The sequence below is a fragment of the Aplysia californica genome, unplaced genomic scaffold (genome assembly GCF_000002075.1).
Source record: "Aplysia californica isolate F4 #8 unplaced genomic scaffold, AplCal3.0 scaffold00051, whole genome shotgun sequence".
Lineage (NCBI taxonomy): Eukaryota > Metazoa > Mollusca > Gastropoda > Aplysiida > Aplysiidae > Aplysia > Aplysia californica.
In genome coordinates this window covers 365,177-392,311 of record NW_004797321.1, presented here as the reverse complement: position 1 = coordinate 392,311, position 27,135 = coordinate 365,177, and the positions used below count along the sequence as shown (strand labels likewise).

The following is a 27,135-nucleotide window of genomic DNA, read 5'->3' as shown; positions in this document are numbered from 1 at the left end:
GATAATACCATTTCCAATGGCAACAATTTCCGCTTCGTTATCAAATGTCTTTTTTAGCAAAGGAAAATCAGCATTCACAACTTCAGAGGAAATGCTGACAGTTTACCATGCTGAATACCCTTCTTTTGAAACTATGAAATATTGAACAAGAAAGTTCATATCAGGCAGTCTTCATCCTGAATCCCCATCACCATAGAAGGCAATGAGGCAATCTTCAAGTAGAAAAGTTATGTTGTTTTGTTCTTAAGACAGTTATGGGGGGTCATAATGACAAGACGACTTCGAAAATGGCCAGCCGTACCATCACCAAGAACTATTACGCAGTGTCATTCGTGCAACTACGATCTACCTTAGCCAAGAAAAGACGAGAGAAGTTGTCAAAAGGAATTCTCCTGCAAAACGACAATTTCCCAGCCCGTAGAGTGGTGAAGGCAACTCAAACAGCAAAGCAATGTGTCTACAAAGTTTTCCCACACCCACATTATCCATCGGATTATATATAGCACCCTCTGACTTTTTCCCTGTTCCAAAATTTGGAAAAGTATTCAGAGGACAGAGTTTCCATAGTGATAAAAATCTATATCTGCAGTGCAGGAAGGGCTTGTGTCGCATTTGAGGGCATATTATGCTCAAACTCAATGACTTTTAGAGGTATAAAAAAAAAGATGGCAAAAGCATGTCTATTTACAGGATGACTATAATAGAGAGAAGTAGCAATGTGAGTTCAAAATTCCAGCTTTCTTGACTGCTCCTTTAATAGTCAGGGTATAGTCTTATTGAACGCCCCTCATATTTATGAAAGCTATAATAATATTATGAGTATTTATAAAACAAACGAGTATTTCTTTTGCTTTGCTGAGAAAAAAAAAAGCAAAAGAAACTGAGAATACAGAGAATAAAAAACAAGGGGAAAAGATTAGCATCAAAGATTCAATACTGTTGTTCACACAATGGACTCATGATGAGGTCTGGAGGCCAACTCTCCCCCTCATTACCAAAACCTGCCTTATTGACACAACAGACTTAGCTTCCTTCTTATCTAAAGGAGAAATTACGTAAGACAGAACAATACTGCAGACAAGAAATGTTGCAACCATCCATCACTTCACCAACAACACTCAAAAGGGATGCCATTACATTGATAATCTCCACAAGGGAAGAGACAAACAGTGCTTCAGAAAATGTCTGAGAGAACGAAAAAGATATTGGACCATACACAACTCGACCGAACTTTTTAAAAGCCACTGAAAGCAGAGAGGGTTAAAAAACACTATGATAAAAAACAGAAGGAAAAAAAAAAGACAAACACAAAGGACTATAAATGATAAGAAACTGAGAATAAATTACATAAATACTGTCCAGAGGGTTCATCCCATGGCTCTACATAACATTACAAGAAAGATTTATTTAACTTCCCTTGTTTTCTAATCGCCCTGTAACAATAGGATAAGCTGTCAGACAAAGCTCAGCATTTTAAAAACTTTCAAGCTCAAGTAACAAACTCCCGCCTTCTGTGTGCAGCGGAGAAGGGTCTCTCACTATTGCATCACAGGCGCGTTTTGAACAAACACTTTTGCACCCACCAACTGTATGTTGGCTGCTCAGTGTAAGAGTCCATCATATGTCACTTTTCAAAATAGTGTTTGACAGAGTTTTACACTAAGAAGTTGATGAAGTGTCTTGATTTTTGTCTTCTACGATGGACAAACAACACTCAACTCCTGACTAATCTCTTACAAAGTGAATTGTTTCCGTTTTCTACAGAGAAAAATAAATCAGAACTGAAGTGCAACAAGCTGCTGGGATATTACTCACATCCCAGGAATCAGGACCTGTTTTCACAACTGACAACAGACCAGAGATATTTCTCTTATCCTAGACATCAGTTCTTACAACAGGCCACTGATTTTTCTCTCATCCTTAACTTCTGTTTTTACAACAGACCAGTGATATTACTTTTATCCAGGACATTTGTTTTTCCAATAAACCAATGATATTACTCTTATCCTAGACATCTGATCTGAAAACTTTTGATACAACTCTCATCCTTAACCTATGTTCCTATAAGAGACCAGAGATATTACTCTTATCCCAGACATAACAGACCAGGGATATTACTCATATCTTAGACATTAATTGTTCCTACAACATATCACCGACATTATTCTCATCCGGTACATCCATTTCAATAACACACTAGTGAAAAGCGCGCTAATATGACCATATGCAGTTTTGAGCGCTGTAAAACTTTTACAATAGCTCGTTCATTTTCATCTGACCGTGGTTAAAATGGGATAAAAACAAATCACTTTTATTAATCTTTTTGGGTCTAAAAGTTAAGCGACCGACAGAATCTAAAAGCCCATTCATAAAAGTCACTGCAAACTAAGGTTCCGAACGCTTTCTTTGATGTAAGCCTGCCTAAAGCAGGTAAAAAAAATAATAGATGATTTACAGCATATACTTAACACATTTAAAAGTTGACATATTTTCCTCAACACCACTCTTTAACGTTTGCCTTAGATACATGATTCAAGAGACTATTAATTTTTTTTAGACTCACGTGGAGCACGTGGAGACATCTAGACAGCCGGGGGATGAAATCAACAAGCTTACACTGAAATGTGGGGGCATGGTGGTGTCGCTGTCTCAAAATGAGCAATTTGTAGGCAAGGTTACTGTAAGTAATTTTGAGCCTGTGCATGCATCCAAAGAGCAGTCTTTAATATAGGCCCAAAGAGAAAAACTTTTTTATCACTGGCGGTCAAGATTGTTTGAAAAAATATTTATTTTTGTTTGGTCGCTGGCCTGCAGAAGTGCCATGCAAAGTTTCGTGGGCATACGTATATTCCTCAATGAGCTAGAATTTTTGTTTTGTTTAGTTTTTAAAGATTTTGCGGCCCTCGCAACTGCATAAGGTCAGATAATAATAATAATAGATAGCATTTGTATAGCGCAAATCCCCTCTCAACAGCAAGCTCTATGCACTTCAAAATCTATACTAGATCTATATCTTCACAAACATATGAGCGCCAGAAGATTAGAGGTATTATAAGAGAGCCTAACCACCCACTAGAATTTTTTTTTAATGCGTTCAGATGAAAGAGAACAATCATCGTAAACATCAGGATCAGTTCCAACAATAGGGCAGTCTAAGGTCATAAAGAGTTCTGTGTTGGTTGTAACCTTTACTAGACTTTCATCACAGCTGACAATATGTTAAAGGAGAAGAAAACCCATGTAGAAAACTTATTTTTCAAAACAAAGAAAGTGCAGTAGACAAAAAACTTGCATAATTGAGGAGCACTCCTGTAAGCGATATATACATAGACTCCACAATTTGGCAGAAATATATTCATTTAATTATAGCTAGACTTTAAAAAAAGCAAATTTGTACAACCTTTGCACTTTGGAAAGAGCACCCGAGTCTTGGTCGATCAAAATATTTCGAGACTTTGAAATGGTGGCAAGCATTAAAAATCTCAGACTGGTAAAAACAGGCAAAAAATAAAACAAAAAGAAAAAAAATAGAAAAACGTGTACAAAAATCAAAGTAAAAAATAAAATAAAACAAAAACAAAGAGGTGTACCAATATTTGAAACAATCTAATACATATGATAAATGTTTGAATCTTCTCGTACAGAACATCCACACAAGGGGAAGATCAATATTACTGACACAAACACTGACACCCACAACGAGCAGTCCTCGCAAGATGCAACTATCATTTGACCCGTCAGACACACACTCACAATACAAACAAACAGGCATATGACATCATAACAAAGGGACCGATGGACGAAGAGAAGAAAACAGTGTCAAAACACCACAACTTGGGTGACGTTATCAGACTAACAAAAAGAAATAAACATGACACACAAAAAGAAAAAATCCGGAGAATAGCAAAGGCTGGTTGCAGTTCATATAATTCATTGTTTTCAGGGTTTTTTTTACTAGCTTAAGCAAGATTTTGACGGCACTCGCAACACAAATAGGTCATATAAGCACTGAATATTGAAAGTTTTACTAGAGAGTAAAATAAAAAAAGGGAGAAGAGATTAGAATGATAGTTGTGTGTTTCATAGTGAGTGTTTCATTGTGGGCTATCCACTTCCCAGATTGCTGTTAAAGTAAAAAGTCAGCAAAACGTAGTTCCAACTAGTCCGGATGTAGCACAGCTTTTTAGTAGCAACAATTCCTACTCCTCTCCTGTTTTTGTTTTTTTTCGTAAGAATTTTACGGTACTTGCAACACAATAAGGTTATACAAGAGGCGAAGAATAGATGTTACAATAAGTAACATACAAAAAAAAAAAAAGGAGGAAAGATAAGGACGATAGATCTTTGATAGGAAAGAAGGAGCAAACCACACTAGAACACCCACCAACCACCCACTCCTCTCCCGTGATCTGACATTTACAACCCAACCACGGTAAATAAAGTTGGCTTAAAATTTATATTGAGCACAGACACAAACATTTGAACACACACATATGAACCACAAACACATGTGTGCAAACAGAGAAAATAAACACAATTTGGAAGAACAGAACAGATATTATGCATTAAACATTTGTTTGTCAAGGTTTTTATCATTAGGAATATAGGAACCAACAAAACACTTCCAGTGCTCCAGTTGAACCCATATCTACAGGCCTGAGCCTACATATTTTCTAATAGACTGACAGTCTTTCTTTTCCTTCTCATACTCCTACTAGAGCTAACAGTGTGCAGAAGATTTTATATACAAGGCTATTTTATCTATACAGAATGTAGAATCATCCCTTGCCAGACAGGCAGCCACATGTCTGGTATCCCTTTCGAAGGTACTCGTAGAATACATATACTGACAATTTTAGTTTAGGGAGAATTTTGAATTTTTTCACAAGTGGCAGCCCGCAGGGCCTACTCTTTTCTATTTTAGAACTGTCAAGAGATCTTTAACATGGGAAACTTTCATAAAGTACCCCAGGAATTTTTCATCCTTATCCAACAAGATTGGGTGCTCAATCCTACTTATCCTAGGATAAGGGCTGCAAAAAGCATGAGAACAAACCCATCGCAGGCAGGTTTCGAACTTCAAAACGCCGGGTTGACAGGCAAACACCATACCTATTGAGCTACTGAGGCCCCAGACTGACAGTGATTTAAAATGTTTTACGTCTCCATAGACACCATTTAAATCATTAGGAAGGCCAGCTACTATGACACTGCCTGTCTGGGCCAATGCATGCCGAGTGGGATGCAAAATCCAGCAGACGGACAGAGTCGCTTGATAAACTAACTTCCAACATGATAATCAAACTCACATCTTCAGTGTTCAATGAAAAAAGAGGCTAAACAAAATAATTATGAAAACTGTTGATGTACACATTTACAATAACTAAAACAGAAGACGTCAACAGTTGTTTCTCTATACAAAAACATTTTTGCAAACGTCGAGTATATAGGACATGTCTGTACAGTTTGAGTAAGAGTTCAACGGCACTTGCAACACAATAATGTCATATAAGTGCCGAGGAACTCAAGAATAGAGGTGCTACAAAAGAGTAACAAACACAAAAAAGAAGGAGGAGAGATCAGGACGATAGACGTTTGATAGGAAAAATGGATCAAACCACACCAGAGCACCCGCCAACCACCCAAAGGACTTGTCTGTACAATTTGATCCGCTCTGAATTCACAGTCAGCTCCCGCTATTGGTTTATTAAAGTAGATAACGTAATCATAACATGAGTCTACAGAGACGAGCTTTGACAGACATGAGCATGGAGAGAGACCGCAAAAGAGACTTGTTTGCTTGATTTGTTTGAGTAAAGAGAAGCACATCTATACAATAACGGTCATTTAGTGCTGGAAAAAAGGTAAGACAGAAGCAAAACCGACAGACCCCCCCCCCCCCACACACACACACACACACACACACACACACACACACACACCCCCCCCCCCACACACACACACACAAAGGAGAGGATCATTCCTCACTCACAAAACGTGTCATCAGCTAAAGCAACCAGCCTTTGCTAATACTTACAGACACTGACGAGATTTTAATTTTTGCTTGGCTCTATGAGGAAAGAAGGTAGTGGAACAAAAAAATGTCAGTGGTCAAAGTTAGGAGAGGTGGCAACAGGGAACAATGGAAGGGACTGGAAGGAGAAGGCACAGGTGTTTGTGGGGGTGGGGAGAAGGAGGACTTGTGAGAGGGTTTTTTCAACCACTATCTATATATACAACTGGGAATATGTGTAAACAAGAATAATATGTATAAATATATCATAAATATGACACACATACATAGACACACACACACACACACACACACATATGTACATTTATATATATAGAGAGAGAGGAGAGAGGGGAGGGAAAGGAGAGAGAGAGAGAGAGAGAGAGAGAGAGAGAGAGAGAGAGAGAGACAGAGAGACAGAGAGACAGACAGAGAGAGAGAGAGAGAGAGACAGAGAGACAGAGAGACAGACAGAGAGAGAGAGAGAGAGAGAGAGAGAGAGAGAGAGAGAGAGAGAGAGAGAGAGACAGAGAGAGACAGAGAGAGACAGAGAAACAGAGAGACAGAGAGACAGAGGAAAGAGATCTATAGAAAATAATCTATCATAAAACCTATTGACCTTCAGATTTGAATTGCGAAAGCAGCACAAGGTAACTTAAAACAGTATGTAACACGTGTTGTGAAGCAGATAAACTTTTTCTGCATCTAGTCCATGATGAGTTGGAACATTTAAGGGACAGACCGTGTTTCAACACACCTCCCTGACACCCCACCTATATACACAGACCTTGATATTGACAATGGCAGACAAACTATCGACAAAACTTTTTTTTATAAAGGTCAGTAAAGTCACTTTACATCACAAGTCTGCTTCATTCAGTTAAAATCACACCTAGGAAAAAGTTCAAGTTATCCATGTTTTGTGTTCTGAAAATAATTTGGAAAAACTTGATATCTCAGAGAAATCTACAACATTTGTTGACAGTGGTATTTTACCATGCATGACCTGAACCAAAGTAAGCTTTAATCACGTACCCCCACACCTTCACTGTCAAGCTGTTTTCTGTTTGATAACTCTAAGATATCTAATAAGCATCCCCCCCCCACCTATTAATTTTCAGGTTTTTTGCACCCCCCCCCCCTCCTTATTCCATACCCCCTGTTTAATATTTTCCAGCTTGCCACGAGCAACGATCGTGTGAATCATTATATATAGAATCTAGATATCTGAACAAAGCTTCCTTTTTTTTTTGTTGGAAATGGCAAATTACCCTCAGTATTAGTACAGGTACCGAGTCGGCTACCTCAATTTTCTGTGCATATTTTATACTTTTGTACATTGGTTTATATTTTTTAATGAAACTGGTTTGTTCCTAAATGGGAAAACTTGTTGCATTAACTTACTAAAATCACTAACATTTTATGATCTCTTGGTCACTGAAGGAGAAATAAAACAGATTTGTTCCTACTAGGGGTATGAGGTTGAATGTGCCCAACCCCCCTTGTGTATTGATTTTGGACCACTTGTCCACACACCCAATTTATTCCGACCCCACCCCCTGTTTATTCAATACCTTAGAGAAGTCTATTTGATAATTTTTATGGTACTTAACTTTTAAGCATTCTATAATAATTGCACCTATAACATTTCTAGACAGGTCCTCTAATTTTTCATTTATTTAATGGATTAGAAATATCAGAGCGATATTCACAGACTGAACATACATGCAAGAACGACCATAGACACACAGATGACACACTTTCCAGTGGATGTTTGGCTGTCATGGTAACAATTATACAGGACAGTCTCAATCAAACAAGACAATTGTTTCGATGGGAACGTAAAAACGCCTTCATTAAAAAACAAAGAAAAAACAACAAGTGCCAACACAACATTTGTCTGAACAAATGTCTGAGTATGAAAACTAGGGAAGGTTTGGGGAAAGGAGAGGGGGGGGGGGGGACTACAATTAATTTGAACTTGCTGCAAATGTTTCGCAGTTCCAACGACACAATTTAAACCATTTAAGAGAAAGGTTTGGAGCCTTCCTGTCTGGGTTGAACCAATTTGCCTAAACTAGATCCCTGCAAAAAACACATGCATGCTCCACAAAATTTCTTCCTCATGTGGAATCACACTTGTGTTTAGCTGCAGGTTAAATTCTATACCATGAGGCAATAGACTGTGGTGTGGGGGAGATAGCTATAAATCGGAGGAGAGTTACACTTCTTTACTTAAGAGTCTATTCATTTATGTTGAAGTGGGACTGACATAATTTAGATACAAAAGAATATAATCTATTTTGTAGCAGTAGGTGGTATTTTACCCCAATGCAAGGCAATATCTGTTGTGCATCTCGAAGTAGTACTCAAATACTGTACAAGACAACATCTGTATTACAATTGTAGATGATGTATTACTCAAATGCAAGAAATCATCTGCAATGTATCTATAAGTAGTCAATCACCATAATGCAAGAAAAATTTGTGTTGTATATTTCAGTACTAGCAGGGTCTATATCTTTCAGATATAAGAAATAAGCACATATCAAAAGGGGGGGGGGGATTAGAGGAAAATTTCGTTGGGGAAGCTACAAAGAAAAGATAAACAAAATGGCTCTGCAGAAAAGAAAAAAAAAACTTAGCCCACATTACAATAACAATGTTGGTTAGAGAAAACAAAAGCAAAGAGAATTTCAACTTGCTCTGAATATTTACAAATTGGATGCATTAATAGAAGCAGCGAAATGATATTGTTAAAGCTTAATGTAGCAGATCAAATTGGAAATAATTTAAAAAAACAGAAGTACAGAAATAGCCTTGAGTTGGCAGAATTAGCTTTAAAAATCAAGAACATTCCTGGCAAATATTGTCACTTTGGAACAGTCTGCATTTCTTTCTCATATTCTTGTTAGCCTGTGCAGGCCCTTTTAGACCCCAGGAAGTCAAATGTTCTGTCAACTCTATTTATCAGTAGCAATGCCTTCAGAACAACAGGCCTTACAAGACGCCAGTAGTTTTATCCTCAATGTTGAAGAAACCAGGGCAAGCATAATAAAATGTCTCAAAACCAACAAAGGTCAACATGAGGAATATTGTTCAAACTGAAAATGAAAAGGACAAAGTCAAAAGAGGAGAAATATAAGGTTATAATTGAGAACAATTAATTCTTTGATATAGGAATACCAAGAATCAAAAGCAAAACGGTCACTTGCAACAAACAACAGCTGCTTTCACTTCTTACCTGGCCACTGCTTTCCCTCGGAGCAAGCTGAGGCAAAAACAAGCCCCTTATTCAGTCACCATAGCCCTTTTTGCACAAAACAAGCCCCCAACTCGGTCACTGTTGTCCCTTTTACATAGGACAAGCCCTAATTCAGTTACCAATGGCCCTTCAACATAACACAAGCCCCATATTCAGTCACAACTACTCTTTTAACGAATTAACATTTTTTTCCCTATTGCCCGTTTTACAAATGACAAGCTCCTTATTCAGTCACCATTGCCCTTTTACATAGAAACAAGACCTAAATTCAGTTACCAATGGCCCTTTAACATAAAACAAGCCCCTAATTCAGTCACCATTGCTCTTTCAATGAACTAGTACTATTTCTTTTTGTTCTTTTCTTCATTACTACTTCAGTCTTTTTGTATTATTTTATAAAAGAAATGAAATTCCTCAATAGGAGAACACTCCAAAACGAAATACTAGATAGGAAGAAAGAAGCCAAGCAATCTTTAAAACGATGACAAAAATCTAGGTTAAATATGAAAAGATTAGAGCTTCACAAACAATACTTTCTCACAGATAAATAACTTTTACCCAATGCAATTGTTTCTAACATTTTACCATTGCAACTGTTCTTTCCCTATATCGTATCTTCCATTTATACTACCTAGCAAATTGAAAAAAAAAATCTAATTGGCCAAAATTTCAGGCCAAACTATTTCCACTCTATATTTTCTAACAACGCATTTACCTCCGACATGTCATGCGATGCATGCCAAGTGAAAATTCATTATGTGACACAAGCATTCCCTCAGACTCACAAAGGACGGATAGTTTTTAAAAGGCATGTGACGGTTGGACGAACCAGAGGAAAGTTGTGGGAAAACTTAACCATTAACACAATAAAGTAAACACAACTTATCATTCAAAGAAATCACCACAAATGAACACTTCCACCAAGTGTACAAACTAGTACCATGGAAACATTTTAAACCTAGTGTTTTGTTCCTACTAATATTTCAGTACAACCGGTAATTTCTATCCCTAGAACAATGTCCGCGAAAAGTTTGCCATCCTTGGAATAGTGTCCAAGAAGAATTTGCTATCTCTGGAACACTGTCCTATATGAGTGTGAAGTGCAAGTATCTTTAGATTTGGACAGACTTTGTTCAGGTGCAATTTTATCAAACCCATTAGAAAAAAAGTAAATAATTCACTTTGAAGGAAGGAAGATGACCCCTGCTTTCTAAATATACATTTTCCATCACAAGATATTTCTTTTCTGAGAATGGCATGAGCTATCTCAAGTAGACATAATCAAGGAAACATCAGAGACACGCTCAAAATGGCTTAAGACTCCCATCACCTTCAATTGCAAGTTTTTAAAAAACCCATCTATATTTGAAAAGTAAAGTAATACAGATAAAAACCCCAAAAAAGAAGTAAAAATGTAACTTAACATTTTTTAGTCTCCTTTCCCCCCTTCGCTTGAGCATGCAACAAATGTGTATTGACTCCCAGGAATTTACCAAAGGGAAAAGAGTTGGTGGAACAATAATAACCAACAATGAAACATTTGCACATTCATGACACTTGAACACGAAGAACAGAAAGTAAGACATTCAATTTCAGCAGAAACTCCTCAGTTCTTGTCACTCACAACACCTGTATAAAATTCACAATCAATTCTCTGTGCTCTCATAGAAGGTAAAAACGTCCTCTGTGTAGTTTCACACAAACTTCCCGCCATCTCACAGCCCTTTCTATGGGTAAACATTGGGGTGTACCCAAAATTTGCCACAGGATCAACATTAATCAGTCCATCCCCAAAAGTCGAAAGATCTTTTTTTCTTATTTTTTTTTTGGGGGGGGGGGGGGGGTTCTTTTCCATCTTCAACTAAAAGGTAAACAGTTTTATTAAAACTGAACCAAGCAAACCACATTCGTGAATCATTCAAATCTTATACGCCTCCATTGAGATTAATATGAAAATTTATAACAGGGGCTACTTCAATATTGCCTGTAATGGTCAACCTAGGCTGAGAGGGATGCATCCCAGCAGAAAGATGGAGACAACTATTATTACCCAAACAGACCCTAAAACTCCCAGAAACATTCTAAGCTTCCCAGAAAGGACACAGTGCAAGCATTTCTGGCTGGGGAAACGAGATCATTTATCAGTTATTCAACCTATCTCGTAGAAACCAAAGTGGCCTTCACACAACAGCACAGACAGCAAATCTTGCTAAATCTAACCCAAAAAATTGCTTGTACCATCAAGTACAGAGCAGACCAGCAAAGGCACAGCAAACAAGTTTGATATTTATGATATTCATAATCTTATCTCACTGGAATGACACATTATCATAAAGACAAATAAAGAGTGATCGCCAAGCACAGAGCGTGAAAGATGTCAGAAAAACTTCTAGCATGAAGATGTCTAAGACATTTCTGGAAATAGCATTCAACAGGCTTGAGACCGAAAAGAAAAGCTGTCATGTCACACACACAAAAAAAGAGGTACAAACAAAAATTAACAATAATTTTCGGACCAAGAGGCAACGAATCCTGTTATATAAAAATGTTGCCTTTCCTTTTATCCAGAGTGCAACTGAGGCTTTTGGTGCAATAATGTAACGCATCCCTGAGGAAAGTTCAGAATCAAACGTACAGCCTTTGACATTTGTGTTAAGTCACGTCCATTAAGGAGTACAACGGAGGGAAAAAACAATATTTTAAAGTGTCAAATATTTTTTCACATATTTGGTAACTCTTGTATAAGCATTACAGCTAAGCTGCAAGCCCAAAACTACATAGCCAGTGTGAAGCCAGAATCCATGAGCAGATGAAAATCAACATTTGTAGCCATCTAGAAAGTATGTGCAAGAGAACTGTCGCTAAGTGGTCCCGATTAAGCGAGGCAATAAGGCTGGATACAACCAAGCACTTTGAATACAGAAGTGAACACCTTACCTCTTGGCTAATGAACCCTCAGGTACTTTCCACTTGGTAAGCCAAGTTCTTTTTGTTAAACTGGGTAGTTTCAACAATCTGGAAACCAAATTCTAATAGTTTTCTTCCCTGATTGCCCAGATACTTTAAAAAATTGTTTTAATTAGCTTTGACTAAAAAGAGCAATACATGTAACATTGACACAACAGCAATCATAATTTTGTGCTAGGATAAAAATAGTGACTTATAGAAAGAAACAGCAGGGGAGGAGCAAAGGGGTACCCTCGAACAACCCAAACAGACAGAAACAACAGATGAAGAGATAAGAAGTAGCACCTACCAGTGTTACCCTCCAACCACCCACATTCCTGGTGCATCGACACCTCTATAAATGATACAATCAATCAACAGTCTACACAGTCAGTATATGAACTGATATAGAAACTAGAAGACAGAGGCAACCGAAGGGGTTGAACCTTTGAATGCCACCCTCCAACCACTCATAGACGGAAACAAAAAAGGAGAGAAAAGAAGCAGTTTCCGCAAGTGGGGCTCTCCAGCCATCAACCAACCACATTATAAAATGCATGGGGCACAAACGTTTCCTCAGTTCTAGAAGTACTGGTCAGATATTCTTTATCCCAGCATAGACTGTGAACATTTGTAAACATAACAAAGATATCCCCTCCGATCTGCACTCATAATCTTACAAAAAAGGTCATGAACTACACCTACTAACTATGTTTCAGCAAAGACCACTATCTACACCTGTAATCTGACAACAAAGGTGACAATCTAAACCCACAATCTTACAACAAAAGCCAAACTCTACGCACACAAACTTACAACAAAGCCAACAATCTACACTCACAATCTTACAATAAAGATCACAATCTACACCCACAATCTTTAAACAAAGGCTAAAATCTAGACCCATAATCTTTCAACAGAGGTCACAGTCCAGACCCACAACCTACACCCACATTCTGCACACACTCCACCCACAAGGACAATTTCTGACTGACCTCAGCTTGCAATTAATAACTGTACCATCCTAAGACTAATGGTTAAAAAGAAAGGGACAGAAAAAATCAAAATAAATAATTCCAGTAGACAAAACTAGATGTTAACCTGTAGATACAATACAGGTAGGTAAAGTATGGGAAACCTCTCTAAAGGTTCTCCCGATAACGACTCACTTGGTGGGCAGTTTGTAGAGATAGCCCCGTCCCTCATTGCTCCATACAATGACTCGGTCAACACTGAGGAAATCTCCGCCCGTCCATCTCTCTCCTCGACGATTAGACTCAGAACACAGAAGTGTGAAATCACTGGCATCGTAGATCTGAAGAATACAGAAAAAAATAACAACAAATATATTCATGTTTCCACAAATCACTGGCAATGCAGATGCAAAGAACAAAGAATACACAAGCAAAAATGTTCACGTCCCTACTGATAGAGAGTTGGGTTTCTTTTTAAAAGCCCAGTTCTGCTGTGAGTGGTACATTACATTATTTACCAAACACAGATCTGTTCTGTCTTCAATTTTCACATACTTCTTTGCTAAACATTTTACAGACAGAGTATGGGGGGTGGGGAAGTTTTTTAATTTTTAGTCAGAGTTTTACAGCACTTGCAACACAATAACGTCATATAAGTGCCGAAGACTAGAAGTGTTACAAGAGAGTAACAAACACAAAAAGGGAGAGGAGATAAAGACAATAGATGTTTGATAGGAAAGAAGAAGCAAACCACACCAGAGCACCCGCCTACCACCCACAGGGGCGGGGTAGGGAAGGAACAATACGGGCTGAAAGTATCCCATTAGACAGACAGAGACTCGATAAAAGCAACCCACCCACCCACCCCTTCATAGGAACAGAGTTAACACTTATGTGCAAAAATGGAGAGCATAACCATTCCACCATAGACGCCGGTCCCAGTTAGTGTCGGGTAGTAGGAAGTGGTAACAATGAGGAGCATTAACCTTTAGGTGCTAGTAACTCTTTTTGTGAGGTTAAGTAAGGCCGCTCCCAATGAGTTAGTTTAGTTTTAGTAAGAGTTTTACGGCACTCGCAACTGCATAAGGTCATATGAGCGCCAGAAGATTAGAGGTGTTACAGGAGAGTATTAAACATTAAAAAAGAAGAAGGGGAGGTAAGGACGATAGAGGTTTGATAGGAAAGAAGGAGCAAACCACACCAGAGCACCCGCCAACCACCCACGCTCCCAATGAACCCATCTGCGGGTTAGAAGGGTATGACATTATGTGAGGGGAGACGTTCAAGTAAACAGAAAGATACACTCACACATACACAGATACAAACAGTTACACACACACACGCACACACAAAGATACAGTCACACATTTACAGACATACTCACATACACAGAAGTACAATATCATAAACATACATGTATACACAGACACATGCACATACATTCAAAATTAAACACACACACACATACTCACACAGACACAGACAGTCACACAAATACAAACAAACATACACATACTGATACACACATGTACTCTCTCTCTCTCTCTCTCTCTTTCTCTCTCACACACACACACACACATACACATACACACATAATTATATTGATACAGCAACTTCGCATTGTCTACATATGAGATTTGGAAAAATTCTTTAAAAAAAAAATTAGAATTGCATGCTGCAAGTGATTGCATTTGATAATCCAAGGCATAACATCACACATCGTCCTTCAATATATCACATAACTGAGCATGCCATTTCAAAGCCTCTAAAGTGATTGAAAAACAAGAGTCCCTAGTGACAGTGAATCAATAGAAAAGCAAAGAGCTAACAATAAGAAGACAGCTAGAGCACAAAATTAAATATGATAAGTAGGCCAAATAAAAAGCTTCCTAATACATGACAGATCAAACCACAACAAAAATAAGAAAAACATGCAGACAGATAAACAATCCAACAGACTAAAAAAAAACAAACCAAAACATTCCTTTAAAAAAACAACACAAACAAAATGTGAAAATTGCATTCTCAAAGCTAAAAACAGGCAGCCTTTGAAAAAATGTGCATGGCTTGGCCTCAAGCGTATATACTCACACATGTGAGAACATACACAGAAGCACATATGCACACAATGTCACTGCTTATGTACCACATCATGACACATACAGGCATGCCAAAAATGACTAGAAATACTTTGATTCCCCAGGTGATGTCACCAACAAACACGCTACTAAGGCACTGACTCATAGCCCATGTGTTAACCCTATACGTGTCAACTGGCAATATATCATAGTAATCCGACGATTTGCTTGTGTCAATCCACAATCTGTAACCCATATGGAATCGTATCAAGAGTAAAACAGACCCCTTTTTACAATGAGCATGCCCATTGTGAGTTAGTTTTTAACCTTTTAACACCACCTCTTGTACTTAATTCTTTTGTCATCATTTGGATACATCACATTTTTAATTTATTAGATAAAATAACTGTGCACTCCCAACACCACCTTCAACATGTCAAAATTCTAACACACTAGTTTGGCATAACCACTGTCAAAACCCAAAGGTATGGAAACAATATCAGAGGCTCACTAGTATGGATCAAGCCTTTTTAAAAAGAGCTTCCAACATCATTGTACAAATGAGAGTCGTTAATTCAATGCAATAAAATAAATCATCAAGATAACTGTAGTAACATATAGAACTAGAACACATTAAGGCACAGAGCTGTTAAAGTACTTTTTAAAAAGTACTTAAGTATAAATTTAAGTACAATCTAAAAAATGTACTTAAGTACAGTAAAAGTACTTTCCTATAAAATGTACTTGAGTACAAGTACTTTTTTAAAAAGTACTTATGAGTACATTTTGAGTACTTTCTGCTAATATGCTAAAACACTTCAGCGCTTATGCAAAACATCATGTTTTATAACTTATCCAGTATATTTGACAAATTAGGCTATTTATTACTAAAAATGTAAACAGTTTACAAAGCATTTGAATATACAATATACGCACTGAACGGTGGAAATGGTCCGTGAAGTTGAACAAAAAACAACCCAAACGAACTGACGCAACTAGTGGGTATGTGATATTATAAATAGAACTTGTTTGAGCAAGACAATGTGATCAAATGTAAGTCAGTCCTAGAGGTCGGAAAGTTCTACAGAAAGAGTATCCAAATTGAAAAATGTAGATACAAAGTTGCTCTTAAGAAAACATAAAATTGATGAAAATGGCCGCATAGAAATGGAAAAGTGCATTGAATTCTTCATTAACAAATCCTCAAGGAATCAATGTAGCCTTAAGCAAAAACCACCCCAAAAAAAGTTTAAAAGAAATTTAGGCAGCCTAAAAATTGTTAGATACACATTGAAAATACAGTTTCAGTTTCAATTGATTATAGTGGTCTGACAGATTTTGGTCACACTGTGTAGTCCACGGCGCCCACGGCAAACCAAAATAGGCCTATACTGTAATTTCCTAGATTCTAGTAAGTGTAGTGTAACCAAAGATTCTCTTCTGCAGTAGTCTCCACCTAAGATCCCAGTGCTCGGAAGCAAGGAAAATATGGGATCTTAGCCAACGAAGCCAAGGAAGAATCTACAGTGACCCATGAACTGACGTGACCCCTGGGTGGATTTATGACATACGGCAAACAAAGAGTGGTCAACCTTGATGACCAATCACAGTGGCATGAGGCATGCCATAAATAATAAATATATAACACACTCATTAGCCTATCGTGAGTCTTGAGATCTTTATCTACGTTTATCCAGTTGCCCCTCCCCTTTACCTGTCCAACAATTTTAGCTTTCCATCTCTGATTGAGTCCCCCCCCCCCCCCAACCTCCTTTGTCGGTTACGCACCATTACGATGTGACCACACTAATTAAAATTCAGGTTGTCTCGCAAATTCGGGGAAAACTGCTTTCAATGGTCAGGGAAGAGTTCACAGTTTGATGTGATCCCGCCTGGAGCGAACTTGTAGGCCCTACCCACCCAGGGAGTGATGTAAGTTTAGGTGGTGAGGTCAGATGCGAGTGCGATGTTTGGGGAAAAGAAACGCATCGGTCAGTTCACACCTCGGTGTGATCCCGTCTGGAGCAAACTTGTGATCACATTCACGATAGTGGCTGATCTTTGAGGCGACGGGCCGTTCTTTGATCTCAACTTTTTGTTCCGTAAATTATGATCAGAAATGTCTGCACTTACCCTTTCATTAAGCTACCAAAGTACTCAAAATGTACTTGAAAAGTACTCAAAAGTACTTTTATAAAAAGTATCGGAGTACAGTAAAAGTACTGGTTTCAAAAATGTACCGGAGTACAGTAAAAGTACCGAAAATTGTAACGTAAGTACAAATACCGGAGTACTTGTACTCCGTTACTACCAGCTCTGTAAAGGCAGCCAGCGACCTTTCTAACAACCAATGAACGAGAAAATGGAAAAAAATCCCTGAATTGGCAATAAAATACAAAGTCTTATCATGACATAAGTCATGAAATTAAACACAGTCAGCATCACATAAGGAAGTCTTATTGTGACGTAAGTCATCAAATAAAACATACGCCCCCATCAACACAATCTACATAATTTAGGAGGCAGCTTTCTGATCCTGCCAGGCAGGGGCAACCCAGTCTGGGAGGGAAACATCCCAGCAGAAAGACAGAGACACTTTATATAAAATTTCTACCCACTTGAGAATCAAACTCGGGTCTCCTGTATGTGACAGCAAAGAGCCTAACGGATACACCACAGATGCCAGTAAGAAAGTCATATGACGTAGGTTAAGAAATGAAAACTCACAGACAGCATCCCATTAAAGTCTTATGCTGGAGGTCATGCATGTCTCCTTAAGACATGGAAAACTGATATGTCTCCCTAGAAAATAAATTACTACAACTTGTCACTTCTAAGTTTGAAAAATTTCTTGCACGTACCACTTGGGACTGCTAAAATTATAGTTCTAACATTATTTTTCATCTTGACTCAAATCCTCAGAAAATTTCCGGAACGCATTACTATTAATAACTCAGACTCAAGCAAATCTGAACAGAAGAAAACTTCTTTCCTGCCCATTAGAAAGTGTGCCACCGATGCTGGTGCTCACTATGTCTTGGTACTTTAAAAGTCTGCACCAGAACATCATTTCATAATTATGCATGAAGGCCAAAAAAAACCAACACATGATCAGTTCTCAAATAAATTCATTCTACTGATCATAAGGTGTAAGTACCGAATAATTCTATATAACATTGGTAGAGTTTAACAAAAAAGACAGCAGCGAAGCTGTAACAACTAAAAAATTGTAGGAAACATTGTGAAAGTTAAGAAAATAAAGACACCAGAGAAGATGCCAAACAAAAAAATCATTCAAACAAATGAAAAAAAAAGAAAAAAGAACATAACAAGAAGAACCAAAATCTAAGGGAGATGTTTAGTGCACTACACTCATCAGACATTAAAGGAATGGATGTCTCTCTATCAGTCTCTACCCAATGTCTAGACACTAGCTGCTAACGCCAAAAGTACATTCAGTTCCAAGCCTAGCTTACCACGTCCTGAGTGTCGGCCCGTGAGCGGCTCCTAAAACTATAAACCTTTAAAGGGAGCAACAGAGAAGGAATTGTGTCAAAAGACTGGAAGAAACAATAATTCAGCTCATAGGGAATGATAATACTGAACATAACATAAAATAAATATGGCTTCCCTGAAAAAGTATGTAACACGAAAAACATACATATGCAGGGACAAAGATTGTCACAGTGTTGAGAGCTAAAACTGTCCTGAGTCAAGTTCATTACCAGCACCGACCTGCAATGTAGCAAACAGTGACTATGAAATGTTTAAAATATTTTTCTTTCGGAAGTTCAATGTCTATCACAATCCGTCTTGAAAGGAAAACAATTTTTATTTTATATCCTTAAAGATTGAATTTCTACTCAAAGACTTTGAATTTCTAAACAAAAGCAACTGAAAAACTGATTTGCGCTATCTTCAAAAACAAGTACATATGACCTTTCCATCAAACGACAGTATAAATGTTCAACAAATGCATGATATGACGCAATGAGATTTATGCACAACTGAGATTTTTTTTTTTTTTAAAAAGATTCCATTCTTCAGGGAAAAGGGGAGAAAAGAAATGAGTAAAAGAAAAAGGAACAAAACCTCAAACTGCATCAGTAATGCATCAAGAAGGTGACCCCTTACATTTTGAAGCCTTTTCTTCTACAAAATTTGAGACATCACCACACCAGTAAATGCCAGCTTACCTCTATGATTAAAATGTAAAGACAAGGAAAAACAGCATAGAAACAACTAATTATGGTAAGTAAAACAGAAAAGAAATACCCAGAAAAATCTCCGGCACGCCACAAATGTTAAGCTGTTCATGCAGAGTAAAAGAGCAGAAAGTGTGCCCACTTACACAAACTCTCTCTCAAACACACTCACACTCATGCAAATGATCAAATTGTTAAATAAGCAAAATGGAAATGACATCGAACTATAGTTTTTCCACTGTCATCTGTCAGCTTTAAAGAAATTCTAGCTCATTTATTAATTTGCCAATATGCACATAATTTTGTAGAGCACTCCTGTAAACCAGCACCCAAACAAAAATATTCTTTAAAAAATATGTTGATCCAGCAAGTAAAAAGTTTCTTTAATTGGGCTATCCTTAAGATGCCTATAACAATAAATGACTTTAAGTAGAATAGCCCACAAATATACCCCTTTGAGACAACACACAGCCCTGCCTCCACATTTCAAAGTAATGTAATCATGTAGTTTTTCCCCTGTAGACTGTCTGGACATCAGCATGTGCTTCTCAAAATTTACTCACTCATCTATTGCACTATGTCTCATAGGCAAGAACTCAGTATCTTTTATGAGCTTATCACAGTTGTTATTATCATTTTTCGTGCCCACTGTAATTAATCAAGGAATACAGATCAAGTCAACTGGATTTTTTTAAAGATTCATTTTGAGAATTTAATAACCTAAAAGTGGGAGAATAACTATTAATTAGGAAACCCCTGGTTTAGCCAATTTATTGAGAAATGAGTCTCCACTCTTGAGTAAGCATCCAGCTAGATTTTCACCAACATATCATTATAAACAGAAAATGGCGAAGTGGCTGAAAGCCTTGAGTTTGGATAAAAAAATCAGTCATGGTACAGCAGACCTTTCATTTATGGGGTTTTTTTTCCTTACCACTCACTACCTGCACTTTTTTACACGGTGTCTTGTAGATTCGACAGCAGTCAAGACCAAAAACTTCCCATAAAATGTAATTAGCATGCTCCACTTCTGAACTGACTGGGACATGAGCACTAACCCATTAAGTTATAATATGTCCCCTCAGTTTACAAGTGGTCAATAAATGTGTGGTGTTGATGAAAATAGGGCAACTTTTTGTTTTAGACAGAGAAGATTAAAAAGAGCTATTTGTTTTTATCCTATTTTAACCACGAACAAATGGAACGAGATGAAATATACACATGACATTCCACACCAACTTTTAATAACCTTAAAACATTTGAGTTTCACAAGTGGTGCTATAAAGTTATCTGGCTCACAAATACGCATTTTTTTCATCACGGGACCAATTATGTCAGTGTCATCAAAAGCAAAAACACTGCCATAACATTCTTTTAATCGGCATGTTTTTTTTCTGTTACCAAACATTTGTGAAACTTTCATCTTATTGAGCTAGAACACTACTCAGCAGTAATCTTGCTAATCTGAAATTGTCCACATCACTCCCGTGTTTGACTTCCAGTCAAAGCTAAATTCTTTTCACATCAGTCGTACGATCGTAAAGTTTTTTAGTCTAATTATCGAGAAATGTGTCACCACTCTTGAGTAATTTTGGCTGACTAGCTACTTATCAACGGCAAGTCACTCCCAGTGGCTCAGAGCAGCTGTGCCGGTGAGCCACTGGTGAGTCGCTGGCAACGGCTCGGGCTGCATTCCTTTACGACAACTTCAATGTCCAATTACTTTTCGGCAATTGCCAAAAACAGGTCTCTTTACGGGGGGTTCATTTATTAGATGAATAACAATCAAAATAGGTTCAGTTGTTTTGATTTAACGGCCCATTTAGTGACATTTTTGTCATTTTTAGATTTAGTACCAAAAATTGCCCCCTGTGATGTGGGTTTACTCCCCTCGGAGATAAAGAGTCAAACCATTTTGTGGAGAGTTTGAAGAAGTTGGGATTTTGATTATGTCAAACCTAACAGTTGGGACTTGCTCTATCCTAATTGTAAACCTCATACCGAGCAGTTGAAACTCACTCTGTTTATCTCAAATCTTGAAGTTGGGACTATGATTATCTGTATCTTGTAGTTGGGACTTTGACTTCTTCACAAAAAGCTGTTGGGACTTTGATCATTCCATTTCTGGAAGTAAAGACTTATTTTCATTATCCTATATCAATCTAATAGATGAGACTTCCTCTGATTATGTCTTAACCTGCTCTTAGGACTTACTCTGCTTATCTTGTACCGAGTACTCAAGACTGGTTATCTAATACCAAGTACTTGAGGCTTCCTCTAAGCACAAGGAGACCCTTCAAGTTGACAGTACCCCTGGTGTTCATACAGCAACCTCCAATTTCTAAAAAACACCAAAAGTTTCGATGCCGCATATAAGTTTGCCAGGGCCTTTATCAAAACTGTACTATAAAGAGTAATAAAGTAACAGCAAGGATCTGAGAATTACACAGAGAACTCTCAATATGTATCCCAGACTACAAGAACAACAGTGCAGCAAACATAAATATTCAAGCAATACTGTGGAATTCTTTTGGCATGCAAAGATCAAACACAAATTAGAACACACCCAAAGCATTACACAGTATGCTACTGTCCTCTTGCATTCTTCCCACAACATGTTCAGGCAGTGTGTATATTTCATTTCACTTCAGATAAAAAGAGGACATTTTGTGGATGAAATGCGGACATTTTCTTACTACAGGCATTTTTCCAGCAGTCGCGGTGTCAGCAGCCATTGCTCCTATTTGCTAACCTTTTCTTTGATGATTAGGCATTTAACTATTGGTCTGCTTCACCAGGGTCATATTGAAAAAAAAAAACCCTATTTAATTCTGAACTAAAAATTCTTCATTATTTCTTCACTGAGACAGAAAACAAAAGATTTCTTAGGCATATTAATTTCCTTTCAACTATCTTCAGATTTTCAGTGGTAATCACTACTTTCTGATATTTTAGAGATAACAGCCAAAAAGTGTGTCATATCAGTTACTGTCTTAACATTTCCCATCATCTGGTGAAATTTTAGATCAAAACCATTTCGATGAGATCAAGTGATTTCAAAGATCCAAACAACCATTTTCCCTTTGCAGCAAGAAACATATAATATTGAAAAACCATCAATCCAAAGATGCCAACAGCTTTGGGGAAAAGATCAAAACCCACATGGAAAAGGACGATAATCCAATTGAAAAAATATTCCACCAAAACATACAATAAAATGGTGTCTAAGCTTGAAACCAGTAGATTGACTCAAGTAACAAAGTAAACAGCAAACTTTTCAGGGACTACGTTTTTCAATTCTCAGAAAACCTTTATCAGCATAATTCATCCTGACCATTAAAGCATACTTAAGTAGAAGAGCCGAGCATGCAAACCTAGAGTCTCAGAAAGAAATTAACACAAAAAAAGCAAAACCATAACCTCTGACAGAGGTAGAAAAATCATTGTGCAGAGAGGGTTAAGGAATTAGTTAGGCTTTCAAGAGTTAGAGGAAAATGGTTGGATGGCGTGCAAAGAAAGATAAGGAAATAAAGGAAATAGTAAAGCTTATTGGACTGGATTAAAATTTTTCAAACGATCACATATTAAAAATAGGGTACAAAGTGATGAGGTAAATCAACTAGCCAATGAACTGTGCACTCTACTGTCATACACATGAACTGAACATTGAAACAATTTGCATACTTGTTACTTTTGAGAACTGTTGGACAAAGTGTGCTTCAACCAGAAGGCCCATTTAGGCCATAAGGAGAAAATAATCACGATAATGACAATAACATATATACACTCGTACAGCAGTTCTGGTTCTTCTATGAACCAGTCCAAGAATAGGAGACAGGTGCTTATTGTTTCGTGAAAACACATTAACCCAAAACAGGCAACTTCCCTTTAGTTCATCTAGCTCAATGGTTCAAACCTTAACCCAAATCCCAAACTGAAATGTTTAATCTGAGAATCTGGCACATGCTGGGACAGTTTGGACTGGTGTGTAAGAGAACAAAACAAACCCAAACTTAGTTCTACCAGCAATTTCTACAAGCAGTTACACATACCTACAAAAACCAAAACAAAACCTAACGTGTTAAACAATCTCCATATAAATCAGGCGCTCACAAAAGACTGTTATGAAACAAAGAGAGATCACCAACCTGCCAATACTTGCTACAAACAATCAGCACCGTCCTAAGGTTGCCAGGACAACACTTCAGAGTTTGTGCATTGAGACAGCGGATCTGCTTGGACTCATCCTCTGGCACTTTGTTGCCCTGCACAAATTGAACAGAAAAATGAGCAAAGAGTGTCACACAAACTAAATACAGTCTCGCAGGCACACAACGAACTTGTATATTATTGTGAAACACACCCATCGTGAATAGATTTTCAGTTCCCGAATTTTTTCTTACATTGTATAATTCATTCTCTGTATTCAAAATACATATATTATAGTCAAAGTTGCACATTATGCGAAGATTTCTTCGTCTCACCAATTTCGCTATTTGTGTGTTGCACAGTAGACAAATGAACAAAATGTTTTCACATATTATATGAAAGAAAAGGCATGCCTGAGTAGATTTTTTTTTCTCCACTAATTCAACTTTTCCAGATTAAATGCCACATAATCCACTCAAAACCCCCTGCCCAATGCTTCTTTAAAAAAACCCACAAAACATAACAATTCACCTCAAGGAAGGGAAAGAGTAACAGACGGCATTCTTCCATTATACAGGAAAACCTTCACTAGTAATGTCTCCCCTCATTATCCAACTCAACAGTTTGGTTGTGTTTACTGTAAGTATTTTATCAACATCCACACAACTTAAATCAATTAGCAAGCAGATTCTTCTTCCATGCCTGTCTGGGCAAACCCTGGCTGAGAGGGGTACAACATCCCATCAGACAAACAGAGAATACTAGATTTAAACAATTTTCTCCAATTAAGGAACTGAACTATCATCCCCTGCATGCAATGGCTATGAACCTAACTACCACACCACAATTGCCGGTCATACTCGGCACTACACATGATACGGTTTTCATGTGATCTCAAACAACAAAAAGGCCCACACATAGCAACTACACTTGACAATAACTTACAGGCTGAAGCAGGATTAAACATTTTTTTCCTCTGTGGTCAATGGACAAACATGTTAACATCCGCCACAGAAATTACATTCTTTCCTCAATGGTCAGTATAGAATAATGTTGAAATTTTTTACAGTTTGTTAGTTTTTGAGCACTTTTGAAGGGTAATAATATAGGTTAATTAGCATAGAGCTCGCTGTCGAGCCGGGATATGCACTAAATAAATGCTATTTATTATTATTATAATTAAACATCAGCTGCAGTAATAACTTTTTTCCTTCAATGCTCAATGAACAAACATTAAGTGCTGACACAGAAGTGACATTGTTTCCTCTATGGTCAGTTGACAAAAAAGTAAACTGCTGTCATAAAAATCTACCAGCTCATTCACTTACCAAGGACTGCAAATCTCAACTCACCTTGCTTTCTGGCATTGACAAGGTCCAAACTTTGACACTGCCTGAGTTAGTGATGGCCAAAATCACATCATCTGTTGGAAAGAAGAAAGAGGGGAAATGAGAAGTGAACTATTTATGAAGCTCTCACCCCCTCGGCAGCCACTGAGTACCTCTAGGCAGTCATGGCTTCTTTTCTTATTCTCATTTCAACAAATACAGAAATGGAACCTAACAATAACACTTGCATTCTAGATCACCGCACCACCGTTTCGAAAAGTAAAAAAAAAAATTATTATGGAAAATGATTTATGGATCTACGTCCTTGTTGACAAAATTCGACTGTTTCCGAATCAACTCTGCTTGCTTGTCAGTGCAAACACACAGGTGGGATACAGCATATATTAGTAGACAGAGATAGGCTTCTTGATAATTAAATTTCCTCAGACAGAAATCATACTCACACCTCATGCACGCTATAACCATTATATGCACACCACCATTTTTTTTTAAAGGAAAGGTTAATGGTTCTTTGACTCTTGCTCAGTTTTTCTTGCAAAGACATTAAACTTGAGGGAGGAAGCCTCTGTAATAAAACTAGCAAATTGAACAAAAAAGAAAAAAAACACACACACAAAAAAAAGTGCAAACTGCAAAAACCATTTACTGACCATCTCTGCTTGGAGGGGAGAGAACGCAACATGCGCTGACCCAATCTGACTCCACCCGGGCCACCAGGGAGTAAACAATCTCCAGGTTCAGAGGATCAATGATGACCACCTCATCATAGTAACCATTACAGATCAGACGTAAAGCTTTGGACGACTTCAGGTGAAATGCCTGGAGAGGAAATGGTCAAGGTTAAAACAACACAGAAAGTTAGAGGAAAAAGTTAATGGCCATTTAGTGAAGGGCAAAGAATTAAAACAAAGACAGACAGAGGAACAACAAGGAGTAAAACCTACTTGAGGCACCCTCCAATCACCCACATCCTTCTTCACCTTGAGAAGCAAGTTTAGTGAAGCATGACACAAAATCTCAGATTAAATTCCCTTGGACAAATATACTCAATGGGCTTTGCTGTAAACAGATGAGCGTAGCCACAAACAAGCTGCCAGTTTCCACCCACAGTGACACCATAGATTTTACCAATTGAACTGATACCATTTTTCACAAGCTACCAATACCACCTGATCAGTCTTTTGTTTTAGGCTTATTTCTGTTACACAAAACAAAAAGAAAAAAGAAAGAAAGAAAAAAGACAGAAAGAAATCTTACGAGTATGTAAGAGACAGAATGTCTTCTTGGTTAGAAATTCATTAAAAAAAGGAGAATTACTTCATTGATTTCTAAAAGATGGAAATATACCTTAAACAGAAAACTTATCCATTTTATTATGAACATCTTTGAACCTTTCCAAATGCCTAACATGTTTGTGCATACAACAATGTCCGATATTATGAACAGGTTTGTACTTACCACTATGTCTGAGTGTACTTTATCAGTCTTTGTGTTCTCCACACAGCGACCATCACTTACATCCCACAGGCACATTTCTCTGAGGAAAAGAAAGCAAGTTCAGCTTTGCCCTTGAACTAAACGCTCATTTCAACCATTGAGTCCTGCAAAGCAGACCCAGATAATTTAAATTCACTATTAATTGTTACAACCCTTACCCCTCCCCCACCCAAAATACAACAAAAATAAAAGGGAAGTGGAAGTTTGCACTGGATTTTTCTGTTAATATTGATTCTCTTTTAGATTATAAGACGAGTATCTAGTAACATAATTTTTGGTGTGTATTAGATGTCTTCCGTTTGCCAATTATCTAAATTGTCTATTTTTGTTGGGTTTTTTCTTTTCCATTAATTTTTTTCTCACATCACAACAATTTATTAATCTAAGAAATCATTAAGAAACAGTCTTGGTATTTGTTGCCACTCCCCCCCCCCTCCTCAAAAAATCCAAACAAGTGGTATGGTCCTTAGATCTCTAAGTGAACAAAACTAATTCACTGAGTCATCTGGTTCTTTTATTCGATGACATCATCATGGATACAACCAATAAAATCTGACGCAAATGTTCATACTCCAGATAAAAATCACAAGCTACTGAAACTACCCTCACCCCCTCCCCCCTCCCAAGAAAACAACAATAAAAGTCACCAAAGTCCCTAC

The 27,135-nt window shown here is 37.6% G+C and overlaps 1 protein-coding gene across 14 annotated transcripts in view; it reads right to left on the bottom strand.

Annotated features, from left to right (window-relative positions):
• The window catches only part of LOC101846409 (WD repeat-containing protein 7), a gene marked incomplete in the record, with an annotated part of 80,853 nt that overhangs the window by 46,534 nt on the left and 7,184 nt on the right, over positions 1-27,135 (bottom strand). For 6 of the 14 annotated variants that reach the window (XM_035968319.1, XM_035968305.1, XM_035968306.1 and 3 more), the window contains 9 exon segments: positions 6,038-6,070; positions 9,258-9,284; positions 12,216-12,293; positions 13,394-13,539; positions 18,753-18,797; positions 23,630-23,746; positions 24,983-25,053; positions 25,630-25,798; positions 26,438-26,516. In XM_035968319.1, coding sequence (XP_035824212.1) covers positions 6,038-6,070; positions 9,258-9,284; positions 12,216-12,293; positions 13,394-13,539; positions 18,753-18,797; positions 23,630-23,746; positions 24,983-25,053; positions 25,630-25,798; positions 26,438-26,516 — 765 coding nt within the window. 14 annotated transcript variants of the gene reach the window in all.